We start from the raw sequence: 25,569 nt of genomic DNA, 5'->3' as shown, positions 1-25,569 counted from the left end.
TTCCAACTCTGGTGCTCCAGGTTCTGAAGTGAAACTATCTTGGCTAAACTAAATTTGCGGGGTGTCAGGCAGGATCAGTCCTCTCTATCCCACCCCACTGCCTTTTTTTTTTTTTTTTCTGGACAGCAAGGCCAAGAGAAGCAAAGGGACTACTTTATATTTGCATAGCGCTTTGTGATTTGCAAACCACCCACATGTCCATGATCTCATCCAGCCACATAACAACCAACTGAGGTAAACCTGCTTCTCCCACCCTCTAATAAGGTATGCCTACCTCACAAGACTGTTAGGGGACGACACATAGTAAGCACACAGTAAGTACTAGCTACCAGCCATTAGACTTAGCAAATATTATTTTACCCATTTTAATAGTGAGAAACTGAGACTCAGATGTTGGACAGTTGATTCCCGGCAACAAGGCCTCTAGGGATCTAAAACAGGCTGGGAAGGTGGAAAGCCTCGTGCAGGACTCTTTCCACCACCATATCAATACACAGTCATGCGTCACTTAATGACAGGGACATGTTCTGAGAAATGCGTCATTAGGCGATTTCATTATTGTGCAAACATCACAGAGTGCACTTACAAAAACCTAGATGGTAGAGCCTACTACACACCTAGACTATCTGTTACTAATCTCATAGGACCACTGTCGTATACGCAGTTGGTTGTTGACCAAAACGTCATTATGCAGCAAGTGACTGAAGACCCTAATTGTTCAAAAGTTTACAACTACACGTTTCCGTGTAGCCACACTGATAGGAAGGGAGTTCAAAGTCCTGATTCTGTTCCCGGTTCTCTGCTAGCCACATACTCAGAGCTTTAGTTCTCTGGACTTTGGGTCGCCTTCTCCATAATGAAGGCAGACTCACTGGGTTTTTTTAAAACCAGACAATGGAATGTCAAGCTTCCAGATGAAAGGCTCTATTACAAGCACAAAGTATCATTTAGTTACACTGCTGCTCCAGTTATCTGCTTCCCAGCTCCTAACTCCCACTGGGTGGATTCTGAAACCACATAGGAGATTATGTCAAGAGGGGAGAACAGGAGAAACATTCTCTCCCTGAACTTTCTTAAATGGAAGAGAGAAACAAAATGAAAAGAAAGGCCCATTTTCCAAGGAGGGAGCTGGGGCAATGGTCTTTCCGTTAAGCAGACCTGCATAAGAATCTATAGATTATTTAATGCCGGGGGTGGCTGTGGAGTAAAATAAAGGAATCTTTGTGCAATGCCAGCCACAGTTCCCTCACTCTTTCCCCAGTCAGGCATTTAACCTAACTCTTTAAATCAAGCTCTAATGCACCCCATCTGTGCACTGGTTGTAGCCAATGAAACTGAAGCCTATGCTGACTTTGGCCTGGACTTGTGAATGAGCCTTTCTGCCCCAAAGGGGCAGGAAGGAGGACAAGAGGCCGACAAAGTCTTCTTTGCTCATCATTTGTCTTCTCCCAAGGCTCAAGCTCCATCCATCTGTTTATTTGATCATTTATTGAACTCTTGCCATGGGTCAGGTTCTGACCCAGAGACACAAAGTGAGTAGGACATGGGCCCAGGTGGAGAAGGATGTGTGAGAGCTCCTGGGAGAGAGGAAGGAGGTGAAGAAAATGGGCTGCACTTGGCTCAGGCACAGAGGCCTGAAATACCCTTCTCTGTACAGTCAGGGAATGTTGCTTAGTTCCAAGTAGTTGAAACGTAAAGCAAGGAACTGGCAGGAGACCTAACTCAAAAGCTAGGTTCTGCCAGATCGTCCAAGGCTCTGTATATGAGGCCAAAGAGACAAGACATCGAATTTGAAGGCCATTACCATCTCTACACAGTTACTTTTGCCCATCTTACAAGGCCTAGCTCAAATACCACCTCTTCCAGAAATCCTTCTTGAACACCCTCAAAGTAATTGCTCTCTCTTCTTTGAGCTTCCAATGTGAGTTCCTGGACAACTTGTATGAGTCTCAACTTCTCCTTCCAGAGATGACTAACATCACCTACTTAAGGCTTCTTATGAGGGTTAAGTGAGATAACATTTATAAAGTGTCAGGTAGCAGTTTTTAGTACACAGAAAGTGCTAAAATACATTTTATTATTACTTCAATTTCTTATGATACATAGCACTTCTTCCTGGTATTAAAAAGATATCTTGGCTTCCACTTTCTCTGGAGATTTCCAGAAATAGGACAACTCTCATTTTCCCTCCAAGCTTGCAGGCCCCCTTCCAAAGCAAAGAGCATGGACTCCTCTCTTCCCTCACTGACACAGCCTCTCCACATCCAAACTTCCAGACTCAAGGGACTCTCAAAAGATTCAAGATGAATCTGAGACAAGATGAGTTAGTTGATAGAGAAAGGCACTATAATAGGCTGACTGGAACATAAATAGCATCAAGGCGAGTAATTAGCAGAAACCTAGAGAAGGGAAAGTAGGCTGGAGGCCAGGACACTGAGGGCTCCAGGGTTCAAGCTCTGTGGTAACCCTAGACCCGGGAATAGGCCTGGAAGGAGGAGTTCTGTCCTCAGTCCTGATTTGAGAACCCCCACCACCACAGACGTGGCTGTTCAAGCAACCGTCTTCACTTCCTGTCAAATCAGCCATCTGGACAGAACTGTTCGATGACAGTTGATGGTCCATCCCTTTCCGGCTGGGGCTACCAAGTCAGAGGCAAGGAGAGTGGTGCCACCTTTTCTAACAGTTCTTGTAAACAGATCAAGAATGCTAACTTTTTTTTTTTAGTCTGGGTCTACATGGAAATTTCTTTTTTTTTTTTTTTTTACTTTAGTGGCATGAAGAACAGGTTCTGAGGAAGGATGCTTTTTAAAGAGAAAAGTCTGCCATAACCTCTTTCTCCTTTTTACGAAGTCTAGTAAAACCTGTTTCTCTTCCCCTGGGAATTTAGGGCCAGGAGGGAGGTAGCTCCCCTGGGAATGCTGCCTAAAGGAGATAGTTCCTGGACTACACAACTGGGATGTTGGGTTTATTTAATAATAACCACTCTCACCCCCAACTTTAGGAAGCAGTTGCCAAGGCTTCTCCAAGAAAATAGGGCTCCACTCTTTCTTCTGATTGTGATCAAATGTCATGCCATATGACCTCATGTAGAAACCTTGAAGGTCCCCACAAGCCAGTGGGTTAGCTCTTCACCAAGCCACTTTTGGCCTTCCCCAAAGGCCACCCACTTTAGTAATTCAACAGTCTGGTAACCTTCCTGGGGGCTTGGAAGGCAATATCTTCTCTCATCTCAGCTAACAAACCTCTCCTACAAGATATCCTGCTCTCCTCCCACCACCTGTCTTAGAACGCACTTTGTTCATCTTCCAACCTAAGCCAAGCAAGCCAAGCAAAAGGCTCCCATCACTCCTCAGGCCCTCTCCCCTCTGGCCTGTGAGCCACAAGCCCCTACAGCTTCCAACAGGAACGATATCTAATTTCCAAAATTAAAAATTAAACTATTATACTCCTCCTCCAACTGAAGTTATATCTCAGTTGAGTGAGATAGCCATGCAAGTCAGCCCTCCCTGGGAGAGCCTGCAAACCTCTGCAACCTTAGGAGCCAGAAGCGCCTTCCCCGGGGTAGGCAAGGAAGGTGTGCAGGGAACAGGTACCTTGGAAATGAGTTCATCATGATTGGCCAAGTGGGCTCTGCAGTGAATGCAGCTGTAGGTCCGGTGGCAGGAGGGCAGATACGCTTGGAAAGTCTTGGATCTTGTCATCTTCACCATTGGCGCTGCTGTGTGTGGGGTAAACTCCGGGGCAGCCCACGAGGCACTCCCACAGGATGGGTCGCACGGGAAACACCGGAAGACACAGGTAAAGGCCGTGGTTTGGCAGGGGGTAGGTGTGGGGCAGGCTCCACACACTGGTGATGTTTCCAGAGGAAGGACCCTCAAGCAGAGGTCTAGGGCTGGTTCTCAGCAGCCTGCAGTACCAAGATAAGGTGAATATCATTAGCTGATGGAGCTGGACTTCCTGCAAAGCAAGTAGAATCCAACTGTCACCCAGAGAGACGGCAACACATACAGGATGAAATGATCCCCTCCCAGTTTCTTGCACTGTGCCAAGATGCCCAATGAAGGAGAAAGAAACCACTGGGGATCTTTCCAGTATGGCTGGTGTTTCTAGGGTTGGAGGTTCAGGATCAACTCAGGGCTCTCAGCAGTTACCATAGGTACCTACCACCGATATCCAGCAAACTGGCATAAGCACCATTCCTAGGAAGCCTTAGAAAAGGCCAGGCTGAAAGATGTGCTACCTACAGCCCCGGAGTGAGGGGAACCCCCTAAGAGCCCCTTCTCCTGAGCCAACCAAGATAAATGGCTAAAGGAAAAGGAGAAGTTCAGCCTCCAGAGGTTCACAACATCAACAGTCACATATGGATTTCTCATCCATTTCCAGATGCCAGAGTCCTCCAACACTTGAAACCACCACCTGCAGAGGCAACAAACCCCACAGTGCCCTTTGCTTATGGACTAAGCAAGGGATACAAAGGTTCAAGTTCCCATCCAGCAGGGTCCCTCATGGCGAGCCAGCTCTTTTGGAAGAAGTGATTCCCTTTGCAATACTTTCCCCAGAAGTAGATGCTCAGCATACGTATGTATGTATATATCTGTATACATACACATACATACTTTTTTTTTTTGAAAAAGTAAGTGAATGAATGAAACTAGTGGCATAATTTTATCAGAAATTCTCCTCAACCCCTCAGACTTCCATTGCTCATCCCACAGTACCAAACATCTCTCCTACCATAGCCTCAGCTCTTTTATTCTACTGAGAACCAAGGACACTGAGAAAGTGGGGTGGCTCCCAAGGTACATCCAAGTAAAGGTCTGAGGACAAAGGCTAAGGTCTAAGACTCACTCTGCTTCTCTGTGGCTCACTTGCCTGAGGCTTCTGCACCTGCCTATTCCCTGGACTTCACTAACAGGGGGTGGCGTTTCCACTTGCCTACCTCCCAGGAGAACCAGAGTGTTAATTAACGCCTGCGTCATGCTTTGAAGATAAAATTATTTAGAGAGACGGGGGAGGAAGACAAACAAAATCAGATCTTCCTTGCTGGATTATGTCTGGGATCCATCTGGATGTTTAGAGAAGGCCTGCAAATCATAGTCCTATTTTTCCTCTAAACCTCACTGGAACCAAATTTTCCAAAGGGAAGCTGCCCTCCTTCCTGACGACCTTCCCACCATAGCAGTCAGTGAAGGCTACTGTACCCCTGGGACTCTGTATATCTTCCTGAGTGGCCAACACCACTGGCCAGCACTAGGCTGAAGGACAACTGTGTTTATTACCCTTTACCCTGCATGTCCCTTCTGCAGCCCTGAGCCAAGCAGGTTCCACATCCAGGGCGACCAATTACACATGAGATGTCCAACTGATGAAGGAATTCAGACCTACAGGGGCCCCTACAGGCATAATGTCTTCCCTGCTCAGTCTCCCACCACTATTTTTAAAGATGTGAAATCACAGGTTAAACTGAACATCACAGAAATACTTGAAGGATTTGGAGGTGAGAATTAATTTACCCAGCTTTGCCTCAGAGTTATGCCTGGCCATAACAGGAGACGAGGAAGGAAGATACATGACCCCTTGGATCCAGAGCCCCTTTGTCTCGCCCTAGGCATATTCCGGTAGTGGGCAAGGCGAGTGGTCAAAACAAAAGCCTATGGTAGACCAATGCTGTTGGCTGTTCAAATGTTACAGGTGGTAGAAAGAACCAAGTGCCCTACTTGGGATTTCCTAAAATACCCTTAAACTTCCCAATACTCCTGTTTCACACTCAGGAAGGACAGTATTTCCAGGAAAGGAAGGGGTGATAAGGTAAGGTGAGGCCTAGGAAAGACAGAGGCAGGCGGAATGAATGGGAGGCTTGCCCCAGGCCACCTTCTGAAGCCCACAGCCTTCGCTGCCCAGTGGGGAGCACTAGGAGCACTGGCCCCATCGGTTTTATACAAACACTGAGGGAAGAAAAGGAAACAATGAGCCCTGGCTGCCAGTCTGGGTTTATAGAGCAGCCGCAGAGTCTGTTTTCTTATACATGCAGACGGCTTCTAAATTATGCATTTCCCCAGAGTAGAATTATTTCTTTCCTCACTTCTCTTCTTTAGGAAACCCAAAAAAAGTTCACAGGCAGGGGTTTCTGGTTATACTCAGCTTCAGATCTGAATCCTAAAACTTACTCAAAGCTACCTTCTGAGGAATAAGCATTTACAGTCTGTATTAAATGAGTGTGTCACAAAAACATACACAGGCACACACATTCATCACACACCATAGCTCAGAACTTGAAAAGACAAGAGAAAAATCGACCACGTAAGCAATATCCCAGGCTGCCTGGTGCTAGAAAAACCCTGGAGAGCCTAGACAGCAGGCATTAGACTTTGCTCCTCCACAGTCACTCTGCTTCTCTCGTTCTTTCACAGGAATTGACAGGCATCTGAAAGGTGACTCCTTCCCTGAGAAGAAAGGGAAGACAAAGTGGCTTGCTGAAATATGCATCTTGTTCAACTGGTACAGAGCAAACTAGGAGGAATGAGAGGGAGTAAGTGAAAGCAAGGTAAAAACAGATCAAGAGAGGGCCTGTGTGCCTGAGAAGAAAGGAGAGAGTGGGCTGAGTGGGAGAAAAAAGACCAGAGCTAAGGATCGAAAAACCATCACCTATTACTGTCTTCTTCCCTCTTGAGGGAAAAATTTTAAAGCTGCTTCTTTGAGTCGATTCTTAGGAAAGAAGATAACAGAGATGGATTTTTTTTTTTTAAAGGAAGAAATTACAAGCATTGGGCTGCAGAACTCACCACATTTTAATTTTTGGACTTTTGTACCTATTAACGGGACCACAGGCTGCATGGGGCTTCATGACTCCAACTCGTTGAACATATTGTGGAGTCCAAACTGATTTCCAACAATACTCAAATGAGCTTGATATTTAAAAGCCTCAGGGCACACGTACAAATTAAACACCATTTTAAGCGAAGTAATAATCCATCACAGTGGAAATTAAAGGAAGATTTGCTACCACCCCCAGCTGGCTCCCGCTGATCAGCACGGAAAGAAAAGATGTGAACTATTCTGATTAAAAGCAAAGACCTTAGATACAGCACTTTGAGAGCCAAATGCACAGGGAGCATACACCAAACCCAGCTGGCCCACCTAACAGACAGGCCTTTTCCACAAGAAGCCACAATTGCAGCTGGAACTCAAAGTCGAACCTTCTAAGTGTCCCCAGGATGGAGGGGGAGGAGGTACGGAGTCTTCAGGTAAGCTACGAAGGAATCTGATGAATGATGTGGGAAACAAGCCTGCACCGCCACACAGAGTCACAGAAACTGAGAGGGTAGAACCCACTAGGGTATGTAACACCTCCACCCACAGGACAGGACCACCCCTAAGGGTGCCTCTGTGTTGTCGTTTTTGTGGGGTGTTTTGGTGAAGGGCAGGCAAAGACTGCCTGGAAAAGAAGTGGACTCTGCAATCACAAACCAGTCCTACTCCTTTGTAGCTGAGTGACTTTGGGTAAGTTACTCAACCACTCTGACTCTTAGCTTCCCAAGCTCTAATAATACCAACCTACATAGGGTTACTAGGATTAAAAGAGATGATGTAAGAGCATATACAGTGCTGGCACACAGTACACACCAAAACTGTAGCTATCATCATTATTTTTAGTGGTCAATGAAAAAAAATTCTGCTGCTTAAAAAAAGAAAAGAAAAAGGCAGCCTGAGTGTTCAAAGACAGACACAGAGTTTGCCTGCCATTTGTTAGGACCTCTAACTTGTCTTCAAGCATTGCAGGAGATGGCACTGTTGAGATGACATCTCTTGAAAACTACAATTCTCTTCTCAAGGTTAGACAAGATGGTGATAACATTGGAGGAACCATAGGAGTGTTCCCCTAATTGGTATTAAGGTCCTTCTAAGAGGTGGCTCCCCCAGTGGCCATGCTCCCAAGCCCTAAAGCGTTGCCGGGAACACAGCACTTCCAATTTACACAACCCTGGCAGGCCCCGGAGCCTCTTTTCCCCCTTAAATCTACCCTCTGCATTTTAGCCAGTGTTATCTATTTGAAAAGCAGATTAGACCATGTCATCACTCTCATGGCCTTTAGAAAGTCAACACAGGGCAGTGGTTAAGAAGATAGGTTCTGAAACCAGACTCAGGGGTTTCAAATCCCAGTTCTGTCATTTACTAGCTTTGTGACCTTGGACAAGTTACTTAACCTCTCTGGACCTTGCCTTCCTCATCAAAAAATAGGAACAATGATATCTTCCTTTTAGGGCTCATGTGAGGATTAACTAAGTTAATGCATATAGAGTACTCAGCATATGTGCCTGGCATGTAGTAAATATACAATAAATTCTAAGTGTGTATTACTGCTGACAACCATCTACAACTGACACTCTTAAATGGCTTCAGACTTGTCTCTACCACCCCTTACTCTGTACTCCATTTATTGTACTGACATTTAAGGATCTACCGTGTGTCAGGAACTGTCTTAAGTGCTCAGGTTTGGCAACCAAACTCTTTGTAGTTCCCCCTAATACACCACACTTGCATGGTTTTGTTGATGCCATTCCCTCAGCCTGACACACCCTTCTCACTGCCCCCTCCCCAGGCCCTTGTTTGTCCATTAAGACTCAGCTCTAATGCCACCTCAGCATTAGCTTATTGGCCCTTCCTCTGTGCTCAGCTCTATCTTAACACTTACCCTACTGAAACTAAAATTGTCCCTTCCTGCCTCTGTATCCTCCACCAGAGGTAAGCTCCAAGAGCAGGAACCACATTTTAGTCATTTTTGTACCCTCTGAACTCAGCAGCACAGGGCACACAGTAGAGGCCATCACTGAACTGAGTTCCCTCTGCTTCACACTGGGCTGCTGACTAGACCAGTCCATCCCCCTATGTGGCTAGCAGACATGATCGAGGCCTTCCCCCTTCAAGTAATGAGGCAGGAGGCAAAGTTACTCTGGGCCCCCAGGCCCACATGAAATCATATTCTTCCATGACAGCCCCCACTCTGATCCCATGCTGAGATGCCCAGAACTATGGTTCTTCTGTGCTACAGATGAATTTTTAAGTCCCGGCTGTTGACCAAAGGCCTGTCGTTGGCATCCATGCCCACTCTTTACATTTGTGGGGTCTAGGTTAAATAGATAGATAGATACATAGAGAGATAGAAAGACAGATAGACAGGGCTGATGGAGTAACAGCTTAACCATATTCCACCTTTTCCGTCTCTTACTTATTGTAGGAACTCTTAGCAAGCCTGAAGAGGGCTTTATGCCAGCTTTAAGGACAGGAAGGTGGCAGCATGACCGAGTAGCCATGTTCTGTTCCACCATGGGCAAAGAAAGAGGGAAGCCCTGATTGGAGGCAATAAATAGGCGATGGCAGTGGAAAGGGAGGAGGCGAGCCATTTCCGGGACTGGGAGACAGAAAAAAAAAGAAAGAGATAGAACGGCTGTGGAAAGCCTTTACCCCAAGAGGACTGTCCTTCCTCATTCCTAGACTCACCAGAATCCTGAACCCAGGCCAGGGAGCAGAGACCCAGTCTCCCTGGACTGCCAAATAAGAGAGTGGGTGGCAGTGGAGTCCACTGGTGAGGGGTACGGGGTCTAGAGGCAGATGGACTCGGATCAGTCTTGGTTCTTCTCATTAGCTGCATCACCACTGGCAAGTTGCCTGAAAGGGCCCCACAACAACAGGGCCCACCTCATGGAGGAGACTAAAGAACCCAAGAAGATAATGCAAGTGAAGCATTCAGCACAGCACCTGGATCATGGTTAGTACTCAATAACCTTGATTACTAGCAAGAGAAAAAGCGCGGGAATTGATCCTATTCAGAAGACCCAGAAGAGGAGTGCTCCTGTCTCCCAGGTTGACTCATGGTGGTTAGAGGGTTAGGGCCTACATTAATCCACTTAAAGGTATACTGTGGTTCAAGGAGGTTTTTGTGGCTTAGCTGGGGATCTGACATTATTGCTATGTCATTCCAAACAACAGACCAACCCCATCACTTAGTGCAGTGGAAAAGTGACCTCTGCAGTCTCCATTGACCCTACTAATCCCAGGATGGGGCCACTACCAAAAACTTTACTGAAATGCCCCTATTAAAACTGCCACAGTGGGGCCAGCCCGGTGGCATCGTGGTTAACTTTACACACTCTGCTTTGGTGGGTTCAGGATTCACAGGTTTGGATCCCCGTCATGGACCTAGTGCTTCTTGTTAAGCCACGCTGTGGTGGCATCCCACATAAAGGGGAGGAAGATTGGCATAGATGTTACCTCAGTGACAATCTTCCTCAAGCAAAAAGAAGATCGACAACAGATGTTAGCTCAGGACCAATCTTCCTCACACACACACACAAAAACAACCCTGCCATGATATGCAAGACACACAGGAAAATTAATGCCATCGTTTCATAATTACCTACTGTATAGCAGTGGACCCAGATAGTACTTCAAATCCGCCCAGTTATAATCAAAACCAGCTTGGATATCCAAGAAACAACTCTGTTTCATAAACAAAACCAACCATTCATCTCTCCTCTGGATACAGGGCCTAGTCTTGATTTCAGGGGGATTATCTGTCAGATGATAATCCTATGTGATCTCTAGGATTCCTTCAGCTCTTAAAGTCCTGATTCCATGTTGTAATGTCTCTACCAGCTGAATCCTGGCCCAGAGCAGAGTATCCATCTACCAAGCTTCATTCTAAAACCTTGATTTCAGTGAGGTCACAGAACATACCAGTCTCAAGGAGTCCACTCAGAGATGACTGCTGGACAGTGCCTCTGAACGTCTGTTAGCACAGCAATATATTTACCACATGGCCCTTAGTTCAGCACTTTGCCTGGGGAGGCCCCCATGTGAGGCTTGCATCTGTTAAAACATCTGCACAGAGAAGAGGCAGTTCCCCCTTGAACATCCCGAAACTTGCATGTAATTTACTAGATATTAGATAGAAATAGCTATTGCTAGCTGGCTATGAAGAGATCAGATATTCCTTTGGGTTATTTCTACCATTTTAATAAAAAATAATGTAAAAAGCCCAGACTATGTATCTGAAGATAGGTTACCAAGGACTTGGCTAAAGTTCACCATTGGCTTCCTTCTTTTTCTTATACAACTCTAAGCTCCCAAAAGGATATAAGGGGGCTTACAAAAATATAAATAATACTATTAAAACAGATTAAGAAATTAGGGGAACAAAAGAACAAAAGGAGATTAAGAAATTAGAAATTAAGAAATTAGGGGAACAAAAGAACAAAAGGAGAGTTAGGACATAGAAATGAATGCTATTTAAGTTGCTAATTATTTACTGAATGTCAATTGCAAATTTGGCTTTGAGCTCCCCAGGAACCAAGGCAGAAAAGAAAGTTCTAAGGTTTATATTTCCTATAAAATAAAAGCATGTTGTTGCCCAGGATATAGATTTTTCAGAGAGACGTTTATGCTCTGGATGGTCGAAGAGGAGACATCGAGAAACCCAGTGGACAAGATCCCCAGCACACCCCAACAGTTCCTACCATGTAACCCTCTTACAAGGCTGTTTCTTAGAGGTCCCTCCATAAAAAGGGACAGCACAACACCAAAAGTGCAATTCAGTAAAGGGGATTCTACATGGGGTCAAACCAGGGCAGCCCAAGAACATGGCTTTCTGATGGTCTGGCTGGATCCAGTGATACAGACTCTCCAGAGGCATGGAAGTGTTACAGAACCTCCTGGCAATGCTCCATGAATATCATTTATCACAACCAGGCTTTTGAGTAACAAAAATATGGGCAGCCTCCAACATGCCAAGCCCAAACACTAATACTTTTGAATGCTAACACTATTTGGCCCTGTGCTGCATTCAGCTCTCTCGTGGGCTGCTTTTCCCTGAAACTCTCCCTTATGGACCTCATCGTGCCTCTCTCACCTTTTCTCCTATCTCTCTGACTGAGTCTCAATCTCTCTGGCTGCTCTTCTTCCATCTTTCTCCTCCTTGGAGGTGCTCCCACCATGTGCCTGACTGTCTGCTCCCCCTCATTCTCATCCATACCCTCAAGTCTTCTAAACCTCTGCCTCCCACTCCTGAACCCTGGATCCCTTTCAAAAGGATGCCTCTATTTGGTTCCTGGGAAGGCCCTTCAAACTAAACTCATCCAAAGCCAACACCATCTTTCCCCTTTCCCCTGGTTCCTATCATCTTCACCCCAATTCTCTTTCTTCCTCCTGAAGGCCCAGTTGTCCAAGTGGGAAACACCCATTATTCTCTTCCCATTCTATGTCATACTTCATCCGTCCCCTAGACAGTTGGTTCTACCTCTGAAATCCATCCTCTCATTGCCATCCTCACAGTACAGCCAACAGACTATGTGAGCCCCATCCTCTCTCATCCTGAACTACTGTGATAGCTTCCTAACTAGTCTCCCTGACTCAGCTCTTACCTCTCCAGCCCATTCTAGAATTCTATTTATACAACACAATCTGATCACATCTCTCTCATGTTTCAAAACCTCCAGTGGTTTCCTGGCAGCCTATAGAACAAGGTCCGATCCCTCGGGCGGCACCGAGAACTGGGCCTGATTCTCCTTATGTTCTCATCACCTTCCCACCTCACTCCAAACGTTTTTCCCCAGCAGACTAAGCTCACTCACTACCTTTTCTCAAATTGTTTCAGCCTCCTCCAGCACCTTAACCTATCTTCTCTGCCTGGTAAATGCCTGCTCATCCCTCAACACTCAGCTCAAATGAGACCCTAAGCAGAGATGGTGGGCCCCTTCTTCCAGCGTGCACAAAAAACATTTTTTCTCTGGAATGGCCTTTATCACACTGTTCGTGTGTCTGCCTCCCCACCAGACTGGGAACTTCCTGCAGTCAGAAGTCCAGTTTTATACATCCCTTGGCTTCCCCAGGACTCCTGCTGTCCAGAACACTGGAGATTCACAATAAATGTTAACTGAGTGAAATGAGTGACCATCAGCGAAACCGTGCTGCCCTATAAAGCTGATATTTTTTAATCTCATTTACTTTGCTACTATCCAGTACATTTAAAATATCTCATTCTGAGCATTACATGAGACTCACACACTATTAATGTTCCACAAAGTTAAAAAGGCAGCAAACTCTTGTGACCTCAACTCACTTGGGCTGGCAGAAGGAGTCTGAAACTAGGACTGTGGAACCGCATCTCCCGTGAGCCACACCACACAAACCTCTGATGGGTTTGCCCGACTGCTCTCTGATGGAAGAAACGTTTCCCATTCCGTCTCCCCTAGCCCTTCACACCGTCTCTGTGTGCCACCTGGGGCAGCTTTCCAAGAGACCCTCCCCAGGTTGGCACTGACTTATGGACCCCCTAGAGAAACCCTCAGACTGCCAATCCAAGGACTTTCTGTCTCCGAGGGTGGTCCCCACAAAACTCCCAGGGCAGTCTGACCTGCCGCTCTAGGCAAGACTGAGTCAGACACACGAAGTGTCAGACTTGGTTCAGGTCAAGAAAGAAAGGGTCTCTTGACACTGCCTCTACTCCACGTGCAAAAGAGGGCCAGATTTGCCTTTTCCTCCAGCCCCCAGAGACTGCCTACCCTCAGCATCAGCCCTTTGTTTTCTATTTGGCCATGCTCAGAGATGATAATCCTGGTTAAAATAAAACAAATACATTTTTCCCATCATCTGGGAAACAGAGAAGGATCGGGTCCATTCTTCTGACCCCAGACAGGGCTATACTTGAACTTTCATGTAAAACCACCGTTTAGAAGACCTATCAAGAAGAAAATGTCTTGGAAAGCAGGGAACGAGATGTGGCCAACCTTCAGAGTTACTTCACCAGGAACCCTCTCCTTCACCTCCTCTAGGCCCCACTGAGTCAAGTCCCCTATTCCACATGCGTAACACTCATCGCAGTTGTAGTTTTACTCTTATGGAGGTAATTATTTGTCGTCTGTGTCTCAGACACTCAAATATCAAATACTATTTACGGAATAAATGGATGTCTTTTGGACTATGGGCACCGTGTGACCTTGATTTCTCTTTAGCTGCTGCTCCCCCAGGGCACAGCTGGGGCCCCAATTAGCTACAAACCATTCATCCCAAATCTGTCAATACAATTCCGTTGTTCAGCTGTCAGCATGCCTTTGGCTTTCTCACTTTAATCTCCCAATTCAAATAAATTCAAAACTCTAGACTCTGACATCTGTGGCTGGGCTCCCTGCCTTTCCACAACTGGAATTTGGAAACTGAACTTAAAACTCAAGAGCAGAAAAGGGGAGAGGCACTTTCAAAAGGATGCCTGTATGTCTAAAGGCCCAGCCCTCACCAGCCCAAAGAAGGATGTATTTTCTTCTAAGAATTATTAAATTGTCATCTACTGTTGCCATTTACTAAAGGAGAGGAAAAGGAGTAGGGTGGGAAAGAGAGGTTGATTCTAGAGCAAATTTCTGCATTTCTCCTGTTATGGGAATGGCAGATAGATTATAATAAGAATTACAGTCTCTTTTCTTTTCAGGCCTGGAACATCAAGGGGAGCCAGGTATGTTGCCAGTGCAGCTTTTTTTTTCATAATTTATGAAACCTCCACAAAGCTAGTTGCTTATGGGTCGGTCTTCCTACTAGATTGTAAGCCATTCCTGGCCAGAGACCGTGTCTAGTTAATCAGTCCTCATACCCAGCCCAAAGCCTGGCTCTCGATAAGAGCTCAGAAAGTACTGGCTGAAGGATGGTGGGAAGTGAGGGGAGGAGGTAGGGAGAAGTCATCTGAGGCCCTGCAGCAACTGTCAGTAAGTTTCCAGGACTTTATAATGTATTAATTTCCTATTATGGGCCCATGAGAGGCCAGGTACTTGATATGCATTATCTCAATTAATCCTCACAACAACCCAGAGATACAGGCATTATTATGATTACCCCTGTTTTAAAGATGAAGAAAAAGCTCAAGAGAAGTTAAGCAATTTGTCCAAGGTCAAATTGCTCTTGTGCTGGAAAATACCAGAATCAGGATTTGATCCTGGACACCACCACCTCCAACAGATCCTTCAACCCAGACGAGCCAGAATAGGGTCTAAAGACGTGCATCCTTGGTCCTTGAGCCTCCCAGAGCAACAGGGAGAATATCTCCCAGAGGGAGAGTCTAAGTCAACTAACTATAATGCAAAACGAAGATGTCAAATTCTCTTAAAACACCCTCAGATTCTCAGGGTTGGCTTAGTGCTTCAACTTTTAATTGCAGAAACCTGAGAAAACACCTGAGGGAAGGGAATAACTTGAACTAGAAGGTGGGACGATGGATTAGGCACAAGAAAAAGCTAGTTTTTGGCTCTTGTCATTTCTTCCTGCTAATGGGATACTCAGCTTTAAGGCTGAAGTCTCGTGTAAGGATGGTTTTTCCCCTAAAATCCTAAAGGAAACAAATTAAGAATCATGTAAGCAAAACTAAACAAAAGCCATATTTAATTTATGTTTACATAATACACATGTTTATACCACTAATACAGCAAAGACCAAAAGAGAATTCATTTCTACTTTTGGTCTATTTGGCAATGGGTCAATTTAGGAAGGAATCCCCAACAGATAAAGACCAAAGCAGGAAAAGAAGAGATAAAGCGGAGGCAAAGATAATGGATGATACACAGGAGCAATACAAATAAAAAGAAGAAAAGTGGCAAAAATAGAGCAAAAGAAAGGAGGCCAAAGGTCAAGGATGCTTAGTAGCTGGTTTCTGCCAGGGAAATCAACCACCTCAGTGATTTCTGCACCTCAGGCATGTGTGGGGTGGGCTGCCTTAGAAAGGCCTGGGAAATATTTTTTGGAGTTGTTTCTGTTTGCTTGCTTCTATTAGATACTCCATTCTGAAAATTCTGATTTTGTAGGCCTTTGGTGGGGCTAAGGAATTCTTATAACAGCCACGTTTGAGAATCTCACTTTTGTGTGTGTGTGTGTGTGAGGAAGATTGTCACTGAGCTAACATCTGTGCCAATCTTCCTCTATTTTATGTGGGATGCTGCCACAGGGTGGCTTGACTAGCTGCGCTAGGTCTGCACCCGGGATCCGAACCCACAAACCCCAGGCCAAGGACACGGAGCGCGCAAACTTAACCACTACACCACCAGGCCAGCCCCTTGATAATCTCACTTTTGAAGACTCCTATTACCTATATCAATTAGCCATTGTCCACAGCTCTTCCTCCTCAAGAGGTCTACTGTGAAAGGAAGTCCCAGTCCACTTCCACAGAGTTGCTCGAAACTGCAGCAATGGCAGCCCAAGTAATATCCCAGCACTCTCCTTCCCACTACTGAACATTCCCCATGCATTGCCTCTTATGTTCATACCTCTGTGCCTTTGCACATACCACTACTGAACTACTGAACATTCCCCATGCATTGCCTCTTATGTTCATACCTCTGTGCCTTTGCACATATCGTTCCCCATGGAGTGTTTCTACATGTTTAAATCCTCTTCATTCTTCACAGCCCCATTCTAAAATGCTCACCCTTCTTTCTGTATCTCTGTAACGACTTTAAACTCCTTCTACTTGTACTCTGGTTATCAACACATATGCCTTAATCACTCCTATTTCAGCATATGCTGTTAGGGGCAGGGGCCATATCTTAACTCATCTTTATCTCCCAAAGGTCTTATTATCAGTTGAATGATTATCACCCAGAAAAATAAAACAAAACCAAGGTTGAGTTTCAGCCCTAGGCCAGAGGTTCCTCTTCTCTAGCTCAAAATAGGAACCAAAATTTTCCTGACTCAGGCAGGATATGTTCCAGGCCTATTCTGTCCTGCCCCAGGTACTCCCAACCAGAACACCACTGGAAAACAAAACAAAACAAAACAAATCATTAGGAAGGTTAATATTTTCTATAACTAAATTTCATATCAGACAAAACAAATTTTATTTGTTTATTTATTTCTTCAGTCCAACCAAACTCAGCCGCTGTTCACACCCAGAAAACCCTGTTTGAGCCTCAGTGGCACTGATCTGCCATCTGGATATCAAGCCTTCCTTTCCTGGCAAGAAACAGACAAGGGAACTTCAGACCCCAGAGGTTAATTTCACTCTGAGCTGGCAATCTAGTTTCAGATCAAAGCCACTAAAAGTCTAGACATACCACATTCTCAAGACCACCGGGAGAGGGCTGGCTGCCCTGCGGCCCAGGAGACAGGAGAGCACAGTGCTGCTGGCCCAACCAGGAAAGGGGAATGTGGGTGGCAATTTCACACCTCACTGGCAGACTGCCTCTTTGCCCCGTCACTGAGAGGAGCTAGGTTTTGCCTAGTATTGAGACATTATGGGTTGTTTAGAGTTTTGGTCGAGAGTTGGTATTCTTCCATAATGTACACGAGTAGAAAGAGCCCTGGGCCTGAGAAACAAAAGATATGGTTTACAGTCTGTGCTTTGCCTTAATTAGCTCTGTGTCTTAAGCAAGTTCTTTTTGCCTGTTTTAGCCTCGATGTTTATATTTCTAAAATGTAACATCTAAAATAGATTTTATTTATTTTTATTTTTGCTGAGGAAGATTCGTCCTGAGCTAACATCTGCTGCCAATCTTCCTCTTTTTGTATGTGAGCCGCCACCACACCATGGCCAGCAACAGATGAGTGGTGGAGGTCCATGCCTGGGAACTGAACCCAGGCTGCTGAAGCAGACTGTGCAGAACTTAACCACTAGGCCACCAGTGCTGGCCCTAAAATAGATTTTAATACAATCCAACATACATCTAATTAAAAGAGTTATAAATCATTAACTTGAATTAGAGAAAATAAAAACTACAAGGTCAACACTGGAAAAAATTAGGATGCAGGGCCCTACAGTTGCTAAAGTCAAGCCACAGATTTGGCTCTGTGCTTCCTGGCAGCCAAAGCAAAAAGAAAAACATGATCAGTTATAAATTTCCAATTGTCCACAAAGAAAAATCATACCAATTCCTTGGGAGAAGCTAGGCTTTTCCTGGGTTTTTGTTCCCAAAGAAATTTCTCCAATTAACTTCTTAATGGGGACAGTAAGTGAAGTTGTAGATAAAGTCTTCAACAATATAAACCCTTATGAGAAATGCAGTAGGAAATGGTATGAAGCTATTTCAGACAGTGTCCCTCCGTGAATGCAAAGGGCAGGTCACTAAAGTTCACCTCAGTAAAAACAGTTCTGGAGGGGCTGACATAACACAGCCCAGGTATGCAGCTCTCATTTGGCCCTACTTAATCCAAGGACAAAACTAAGAATGGCCAGAGGAACAGGTAGACAACACGTCCTTCCAAAAGCTTCTGTAAATATTACTTCTTCCACAGGGGTGTTTATTAAGAGTTGAGCAGCAGTTTGCGCTTAGGTGATTTCTAAATTCCATGCCAGCTCTGACAGATCTAAGTGACATTTTTGGTCTTCATTTACTTAGACTAATTTAAGATTTAGTAGTTTTTCCCCTCTTACTGCCCACGCCCAAATCAATGAATTGGGAATTCCTGCCAGTCAGAGAGAGGAGGAACCTAACTATCAATTTACTGTTAGTGTTAATAGCTAACACCAAGGGCTCACGTGCCAGGCTGTGCCGGTTTCCCCTTGCATTCTCTCACTGAATCCTCCCATCAACCCTGGGTGATAGCAACTATCATTAGTCCCATTTTACAAAGAAGGAACAGAGATTTAGAGAATTTTAGCAAATCGACCAAGGTCACAGAGCTAATTATCCAGATCTTTCAGGTTCCAAAGCCCAGGCTCTTAGTTCTACTTACAGTGCCTTCTAGTATTAATGAAATGTGATTACTGGTAGAAATGCTTATGTTTGTCAGAACAGTGAGGCCTAGAACAAGGCTACTGCAGGAGGCAGGAGTTGTTTATTAACAACAGCACAATAACAATGGAGCCTTTAGAGACATTGGTGACCTATAAAAAGAATAAAAGCATGAAAAATATTGTGAAAAGCAGGAATTCCAAAAGAAAGTAATTCCAAGAGAACACTATCCCATCCCAGGAAGAGGGAGAGAAAAATTCTTTTCTTTTTCTTCTCTTGAAAATAAAGTATTATTTCCTACTCTTAGAGACTCTAAGTCTTGGCTGTCTTTAGTCATTCATTCATTCATTCCACCAACAGATAGACATGTATCCAGTGCTACCCCATTCTAGCCATTAAGTAGACAATGTATTTCAAGATGGTATTGAAGTGCTTTGAAAAAAAACAAAGTTTACAGGATTAAAAGACATGAGGTTGGAAGGGAAGAGCTGTTCTAGATAACTGGCCAGGGAGGGGCTCTCTAAGACCCAAATGAGAGAAACCCATCATGCAAAACTTTGGAGAAAAGGCATTCTGGAAAAAGGGACTACCAGTAGAAAGGCCCAATAACAAAAACCAACCTCTAGGTTTTAGAAACCTCAAGAGGCTGATGCATTTGGAGCCGACTGCAGCAGAGTGGACCAGATGATAAGCGGTAGAAGAGGTGGGAGAAGGTGGGGGACGAGGGCAGGCCGTGCAACGCCTACAGAGAAAGGAGTTGGATTATGTCTGAAGGGCAATGAGAAGCCACTGGAAAATTGTAAACAGGGGAGTAGCCTAAGCCGATTTATTTTTAAACCCTCCAGAGCTATATTCACAACACGCAGGGAAATTTAGGTAGGTGTGATCCTCTAAAGATGCAAGTATGTATCATCTTTTGTTAAGGATAATATCACTGAAAAAATGATCAACTCTAAAAAAGACACCTTTAGCCTGCAGGCCCTGGCTTTCCATCATTGGAGGCTAAAGTTCAACAAGATGCTTCCTTTTCCAGAGCTTTAATACCTCTTCATGCTAAAGAAATGCAATTGTCAGAGCACCTAGTGGTTTGGTTGACAGACCCCAGGGAAATACCAAGAAAATTTACGAAGGAAATTGATCCTGATCCTCCATTTGAATCCCACCTGAACATCTCTTCCCTCTGCTTTTCCTATCCCAGGATATCCTATCCTTTGCCATCCTTTTGCTGTTTTCCTTTTTCCATAGGCTCAAAACTAAACATTCTAAATGTGAGCTGCTCGACCAAACTGAACACTATTAAAGTTAATTTCAACAATCCTACAGTTAATGTGCCCATATAAGGCATACCTTTGGCAGGAAGGACCATAGTTGAATTTGAATTTGGATAATTTAGAGTTCTTTTTGAAGCTAAATTGCAGCTTTGATTAATTCAAGGAAATTTCTTTTACCAATATGTTGGGACGCAATTACTAAGAGAGAAACATCCCACATGTGGATGCATCAGGTGTGTGTGTATGTTTGGCCTGAAGGTAGAGAGAGAGGTGACAGCATCAGAAACCAGATGACTAACAAGATCCACCTGCATACAGGAGCAGAGATGTCGCCACAGAAAAGAACCAGGGTGAGGTAGGCAAGGAGGTGGCGGAACTCGTGCCTCTTCTTACTAATAACTTTTGAGAAACACCTGACTCCCTACCTCCCCAAACAAAAATAAAATCACCAGCCTGCCCTTCCCCCAAACTACATGGCCTGGAATACCCAGATACTAGACAAAATCAACCTTTTCTGCTGGCCAATTGTTAACACCCCAGGCATGCTGGTTGTGTTGCTGCCTCAAAACCATTAAAATCATTCAAACAGTGAAAATTCACATAATCTGTGAATAGTACAGCAAACTCGTCAGCACAACTCACAACTCCAAGCCCAAGTACCGGGAAACGAGAAACATCCAGTGTACAGAACAGTGAACAGCAGCTCTCAAAGGGCTGGGGCTGGGGCAGGGTGGTGGGAGGGAGGGGGGCCTGTCTCTTATGGCCAAGGCTTCACGGCAGCTGAAAACAAACAACACAACACCTTTAGACTTTTCACATCGTATGCTTTGAAACTGACAAGAGAGAGCTTGGGGTTACACAGCATATGGGCCACGTACCTGCCTAAGGCTTTGTACTTCATCTCCAACTTAATGGCTCTCACTTTTCATTGCCCCCCCCCCCATTCCCACCAGATCAGGGTTTCTTATCAACCACCTGCATCACAATGTCATGGCCCACTTAATCAAAATGTGCCCCACTGAGGATAAGCATTTCCAGAGGGGACTGACAAACTGCATTTTTTAAAACTACCAGGTCATCTTTAGGCACATTTAAGTTTAAGGACCTCTGCCCTAGAGCAGTATTTCTTAACTGTGGGCCATGACCTGTTTGGTCAAGAAATCAAATTAATGGATCATGGCCAGCAGTTGAATTTTTTTTAAGTAGAAAAAATTATAAATAGAGCACACTGCAAGCAGTGAGGGCAACTGTTGTCTCCTGGAACTTATTGGAGTTCTGGACCTCTGCACAGTGATGCGAAATGTATTCCTTACTGCAGATCCCAGTCAAAGTTTGAAAACCACTCCCCTAGAGGGAAGGAAAACAGTATTGTTGTGCACGGTGTTTACTTTCCATTTTCCACCCCTAACTCCAAGCTTCTTGATTTTAGTTCAAGCATAAGATATCAAGACAGATGCTACAAATGCTGTTAACAAATCCTAAACCGATAAGGCAAAGCCAAACTCAGGAGGGGGATGAGCCCAAAGCCCCACTCTACTCCTGCCTGAGACCCTTATCACAAGAGCTGGGGATAAGGGACAGTGCCAAAGGGAAGTTTGCACAACTCTCCTCAGGCTGGACCTGTCCCTTAGTAAAGAACTTTTAGTTACTCATATCACAGTTCAGAAGAGTTAAGATGTTCCTCACAGTGGTCAAGACTCAGCCACAGCATTAAGTGCTAAGGAAATGAGGGGAGGAACGGACGCACTCAGGTTCGGCCCACCTTTGCAGTCCAGTCACAGTGATTAAGACAAAGGAAAGCCAAGGAAGGGTGACTCCAACTCCACTGATCACAAGGCCCTGAATTCTCAATACCAAGAGAGCTCTGAGGAGCATAAAGCACATGAGGTCAAGACCCACCCCAGAACCAGTGACATGAGTTACCCTGGACAACTCACTTAACTTCTCAACTCCCTAAGTTCCTTGCACTGCTAATGTTCTGTGAGCGAGTGGGGTACAGGGAAGCAGACAGCTCTCCCTCCTGCTCAATGCTCTAGGACAGGAAGCCCCATCTTGCACATCTTGCTGGACCAGAAGAGAGGAAGGGCAAGGAAAAAACGATGAGTCCCTAGCTGCCTCGTTAGCCTTTAGACTCACCAAAAGCAAGGACTCACTGAAAACAGCCTCAAGACTCCTGAAGAGCAAATTGACAAGGAGGCCAGAAAGCAAAAACCCCAGCAAAGCCCAGGACCAGTTTCCTGTGCCATTCACAGCGTTGGGACTGTGGGTGGGAGGGTCAGCTACATGCAGGACGGAAAACGGAGGACACTCACTCACTTGGCTTAAGATCTTGTAAGATGAGAGTGAAGTCAGAGGTGGCAGTCTCCTGGGCTGGGTCCAAAAGAACAGGTGGTTCTCCCCACCCCCAAACGGGAGAAAAGCCACCACTTGGGTAAAGACACCCTGAGGAGGTCAGCGGCCAAGGAGGGTGAACTTGAAGCAATGAGAGGTCGGGGCTGCCTCTCAGCGCCAGTTTCTGGGAGGCACTCGCTGGAGAGGCCCCCACATTCCGTCGGGCAGGAGAGAACTGGCGCCCACCCCCTTGGCAAGGACACTGGGGAGGCGCCGGAAAGCGGCCAGGCAGGAACTCGGCTGCGGTTACCTCGGCCCAGGCCGGCCAAGCGCTCCTGGGAGTTTTCGAGGGCGGCCAGTCGCCCATCGGCGGGGGCCCCGAGGGAGGTGCCCCCGGATCCAGTGTCTCCAGCGGAGACCCAGCGTCACCGGAGACAGAAAACGTCCGAAGCCCCCACCCCGGCCCCCACGGAGTCCGAACCCGCGGGAACTATGCTGAGGAAGCAGCAGGGACCGGGTCTCCGGGTCCCCTCGCCAAACCGTGCACCCCAGACTTGCCGGACTCCTCGCACAGCTCCCGGGCCCCGACCCGGGTCCACGCGCCACCCCGGCTCCCTCGGCGGCCCGCCGCTGGGGCCCGGCAGTGTTTGTAAACAAACCGGTCACGTGGCCCCGGCGGCCCGCTCCCCGCCCCCTGCGCCCGCTGCCCCCACGGGGACCCCTCGCCAGACCCCGCCTCGGCCGCGCAGGGCAGAGGGCGCCGCGCGCTCCGCCGAGCCGGGCTGGAGGGGCCCCGGGACCCGCGCCAGCGTCCGGTGTCCGGTGCCCGCAGCCAGGCGCCCCGGCTGACAGCGCGCCCCGCGCCCACGCGCGCCCGGCCCGCGCGGAGCTCCCGCCTGGCTCACCCGGCAGCAGGCTGCCCCGTCCGGCCGGCGCTGGGCTCGGCTCCGCGGGGGTGCGCTGCAGCGAAGCACCGCCCGGCTGGCTCCCGGGCTCCCGGCGCGCTCTTAAAGCCACAGTCTCCGCCACTGCCGCCGCCGCCACTCCGCATCCCTCCGGGTCGGGGCCGGGGGCTGCCCTGTGACGGACGCGCCCCCTCGCCTATCCCCTCGGCTCAGCACATAGCAACACGCTGCGGGTTGGCTCGGCACGGCCACAGCCCATCAGCGCCGAGCCAATCAACGGAGGACGGAACTCCGCCCCCCGCTTCCCCTACCTCCAACCCCCCACCCCTCTGCCCTGGCCGGGCTTGGGTGCGGGGAGTGTGGCGAGTGCTGGGGCTGGCCCGGCGAGGCTCGGCCAGCAGAGCCTGGCTAAGCAGGGCAAGTGGCCGGGAGAAAAAGGAAAAAGGGTGATCGGGATGGGTGGGCTCTCAGCGCCTTGGAGGAGACCGCTTATTGGGGTTTGGGGTTTGTTGCCAGGTCAAAGCTGGGATTCCCAGAAACTGGGGTAGGGAGGGGGAGGCTTTATAGCGCTTCTACTTAGAGGACCAAGATAGTAACTCCCTCTTTACACCTTAGCCATCCCTAACCCAGAGCCCAAGTTACCTGAAGAGGCCCTCAGGACCCGGGACAGTTGAATTTAATAAGATAGTGCCAGCCCGAGCCGGCCCAGCCAGGCCCTACTCGGAAGCAAGGCATTTCCCCTCCTCTGCTCTGCCAGTAATTTCGGTGAGTTAAAAGCAGGAAAGAGGCCTTAGAGGGATTGGAAGATGCCCAGCCCCCTGTGGTTAGCCCGGGAGAGTAGGATGGTCAGTGACCAGAGGGGAGGAGCCCACGTTCTGGGTCAGTGAGGTGGTGCTTTCCAAGGAAGGGAAGGTTAAAAAATAAGCCCGAGGCAGTCAGGAAATCCAGGGAGGCACCAGGTGGGTGGAGTGAGGCAGACTCCCAGCAGGAAAACAGGTCATTTTGAGAAAGAATACTGACAGGGTCAGGCAAAGAGAGCAGCCCAGCCGTTTCACTGGGCCACTGAGGTTCTGCAGTTCCTCAGAGAGCAGCAGGAAACCCCATGTTCCATTGAGCAGCTATCAGGATACCAGGGGCTTCTAGAGGTGCAGCTGACTTCAACCCCCTTCCACACACTGGTTTGCACATAAACCAGGAATGGTATTGGGGTGGATCCCCAGGTGGCTCAAACTTTGCCTCCAACTCCATCCAGCTGTCTTTAAAACAGATTTGATTCAGTTAATGTACATTGCATTCAAATTGTATTCAGTTATTATACATTTCACGGTTGGATGTGAATCCAGTCCTAATGTTAGGAAAAACAACAAAAATACCTCAAATACATCAGTATCATACATGTGTGTCAGTCTCAAATTTGCACTTTCAGTGTAAGCAAGAGCACCACGTCACTGTTCACAATTGACAAACTTGGAAAGTCTAAAACGGAAGGAAATGCTTTTCAGATAAGAAAGAATCATGAACAAGAAAAGCTTAACACTTAATCCTTAATCTAAGAAGATGTGATGGATTCTTTAGATTATCAAGAGCTTGATTTCTAGCCCTGATCTGCCTCGTGGGCAAATTGCTTTGTCTCTCTAGGCCTTGGTTTCCACATTTTAAAACAAAGAAGATTGAAATAGGATGATCTCGAAAGTCCCTTCCAGCTCCAAAATTCTAAGTAGGGCCAGAAAGTCAAACTTGTTACAACATTTTAGAGGTATTCTCCTAGTGAATATTTCTGTCGCCAGATCACCACTCCCAAACAGTAGATGCTGCATTCATTTAACACCCTAGGATATTGGTATGTTATGTAACAAGATTGGTGGCTACTGTTTCTGTTTAAATAAAAGATAATGTTAGCTAAGGAGGACAAGCCTGGCGTAGTGGTTCAGAGGGAGATCTGAGGACCCCTGCAGGTCTGCTGTGTGTATGCAGGGGACTGGAAGAAGAAACTGGACTGCAGGACCAGGAGACAATAGAACCAGCCAGCTAGCCAACAAAAAAATATTTCTTGAGCCTGATCATGCCTCCTCCCAGTTAAAAGAGCCAAGCATTGTGCGTTGCTAGACGAGAAAGTAGAAGTAAAAGTAATAGGTGAAACAAAGTAGTAGAAGCAACTTTTCTTCCTCTCTGAAAGCAAGCACCTCTAATTGCCTCTCAGTACATATTTACTCAGTGCCTATTACGTGCAGAATTTCCTGCTTGACGTGGATGATAGTATTCAGAAGAATCTACTGAGAAGAGAGAGGCTGAGGCCAATGGAGAGTGTGTGGAAATGGACAGATATTTATCCTGTAGGGCAAAAAAGAGATGGAGAGATGTAGG

The 25,569-nt window shown here is 46.6% G+C and overlaps 1 protein-coding gene across 9 annotated transcripts in view; it reads right to left on the bottom strand.

Annotated features, from left to right (window-relative positions):
• Positions 1-25,569, bottom strand: part of YPEL2 (yippee like 2) — a 95,194-nt gene that overhangs the window by 37,663 nt on the left and 31,962 nt on the right. For 4 of the 9 annotated variants that reach the window (XM_070227519.1, XM_014741545.3, XM_070227518.1 and 1 more), the window contains exon 3: positions 3,594-3,907. In XM_070227519.1, coding sequence (XP_070083620.1) covers positions 3,594-3,710 — 117 coding nt within the window. In that variant the 5' untranslated portion in view covers positions 3,711-3,907. Of the gene's footprint in view, positions 1-3,593; positions 3,908-22,285; positions 22,956-23,205; positions 23,466-23,847; positions 24,057-25,569 lie in introns of those variants that run through there. The other 5 variants (XM_014741539.3, XM_023652923.2, XM_070227515.1 and 2 more) reach the window with 5 other exon arrangements.

This window comes from Equus caballus, chromosome 11, assembly GCF_041296265.1.
Source record: "Equus caballus isolate H_3958 breed thoroughbred chromosome 11, TB-T2T, whole genome shotgun sequence".
Classification (NCBI taxonomy): Eukaryota; Metazoa; Chordata; class Mammalia; order Perissodactyla; family Equidae; genus Equus; species Equus caballus.
This window is presented reverse-complemented; position numbering and strand designations above follow the sequence as displayed.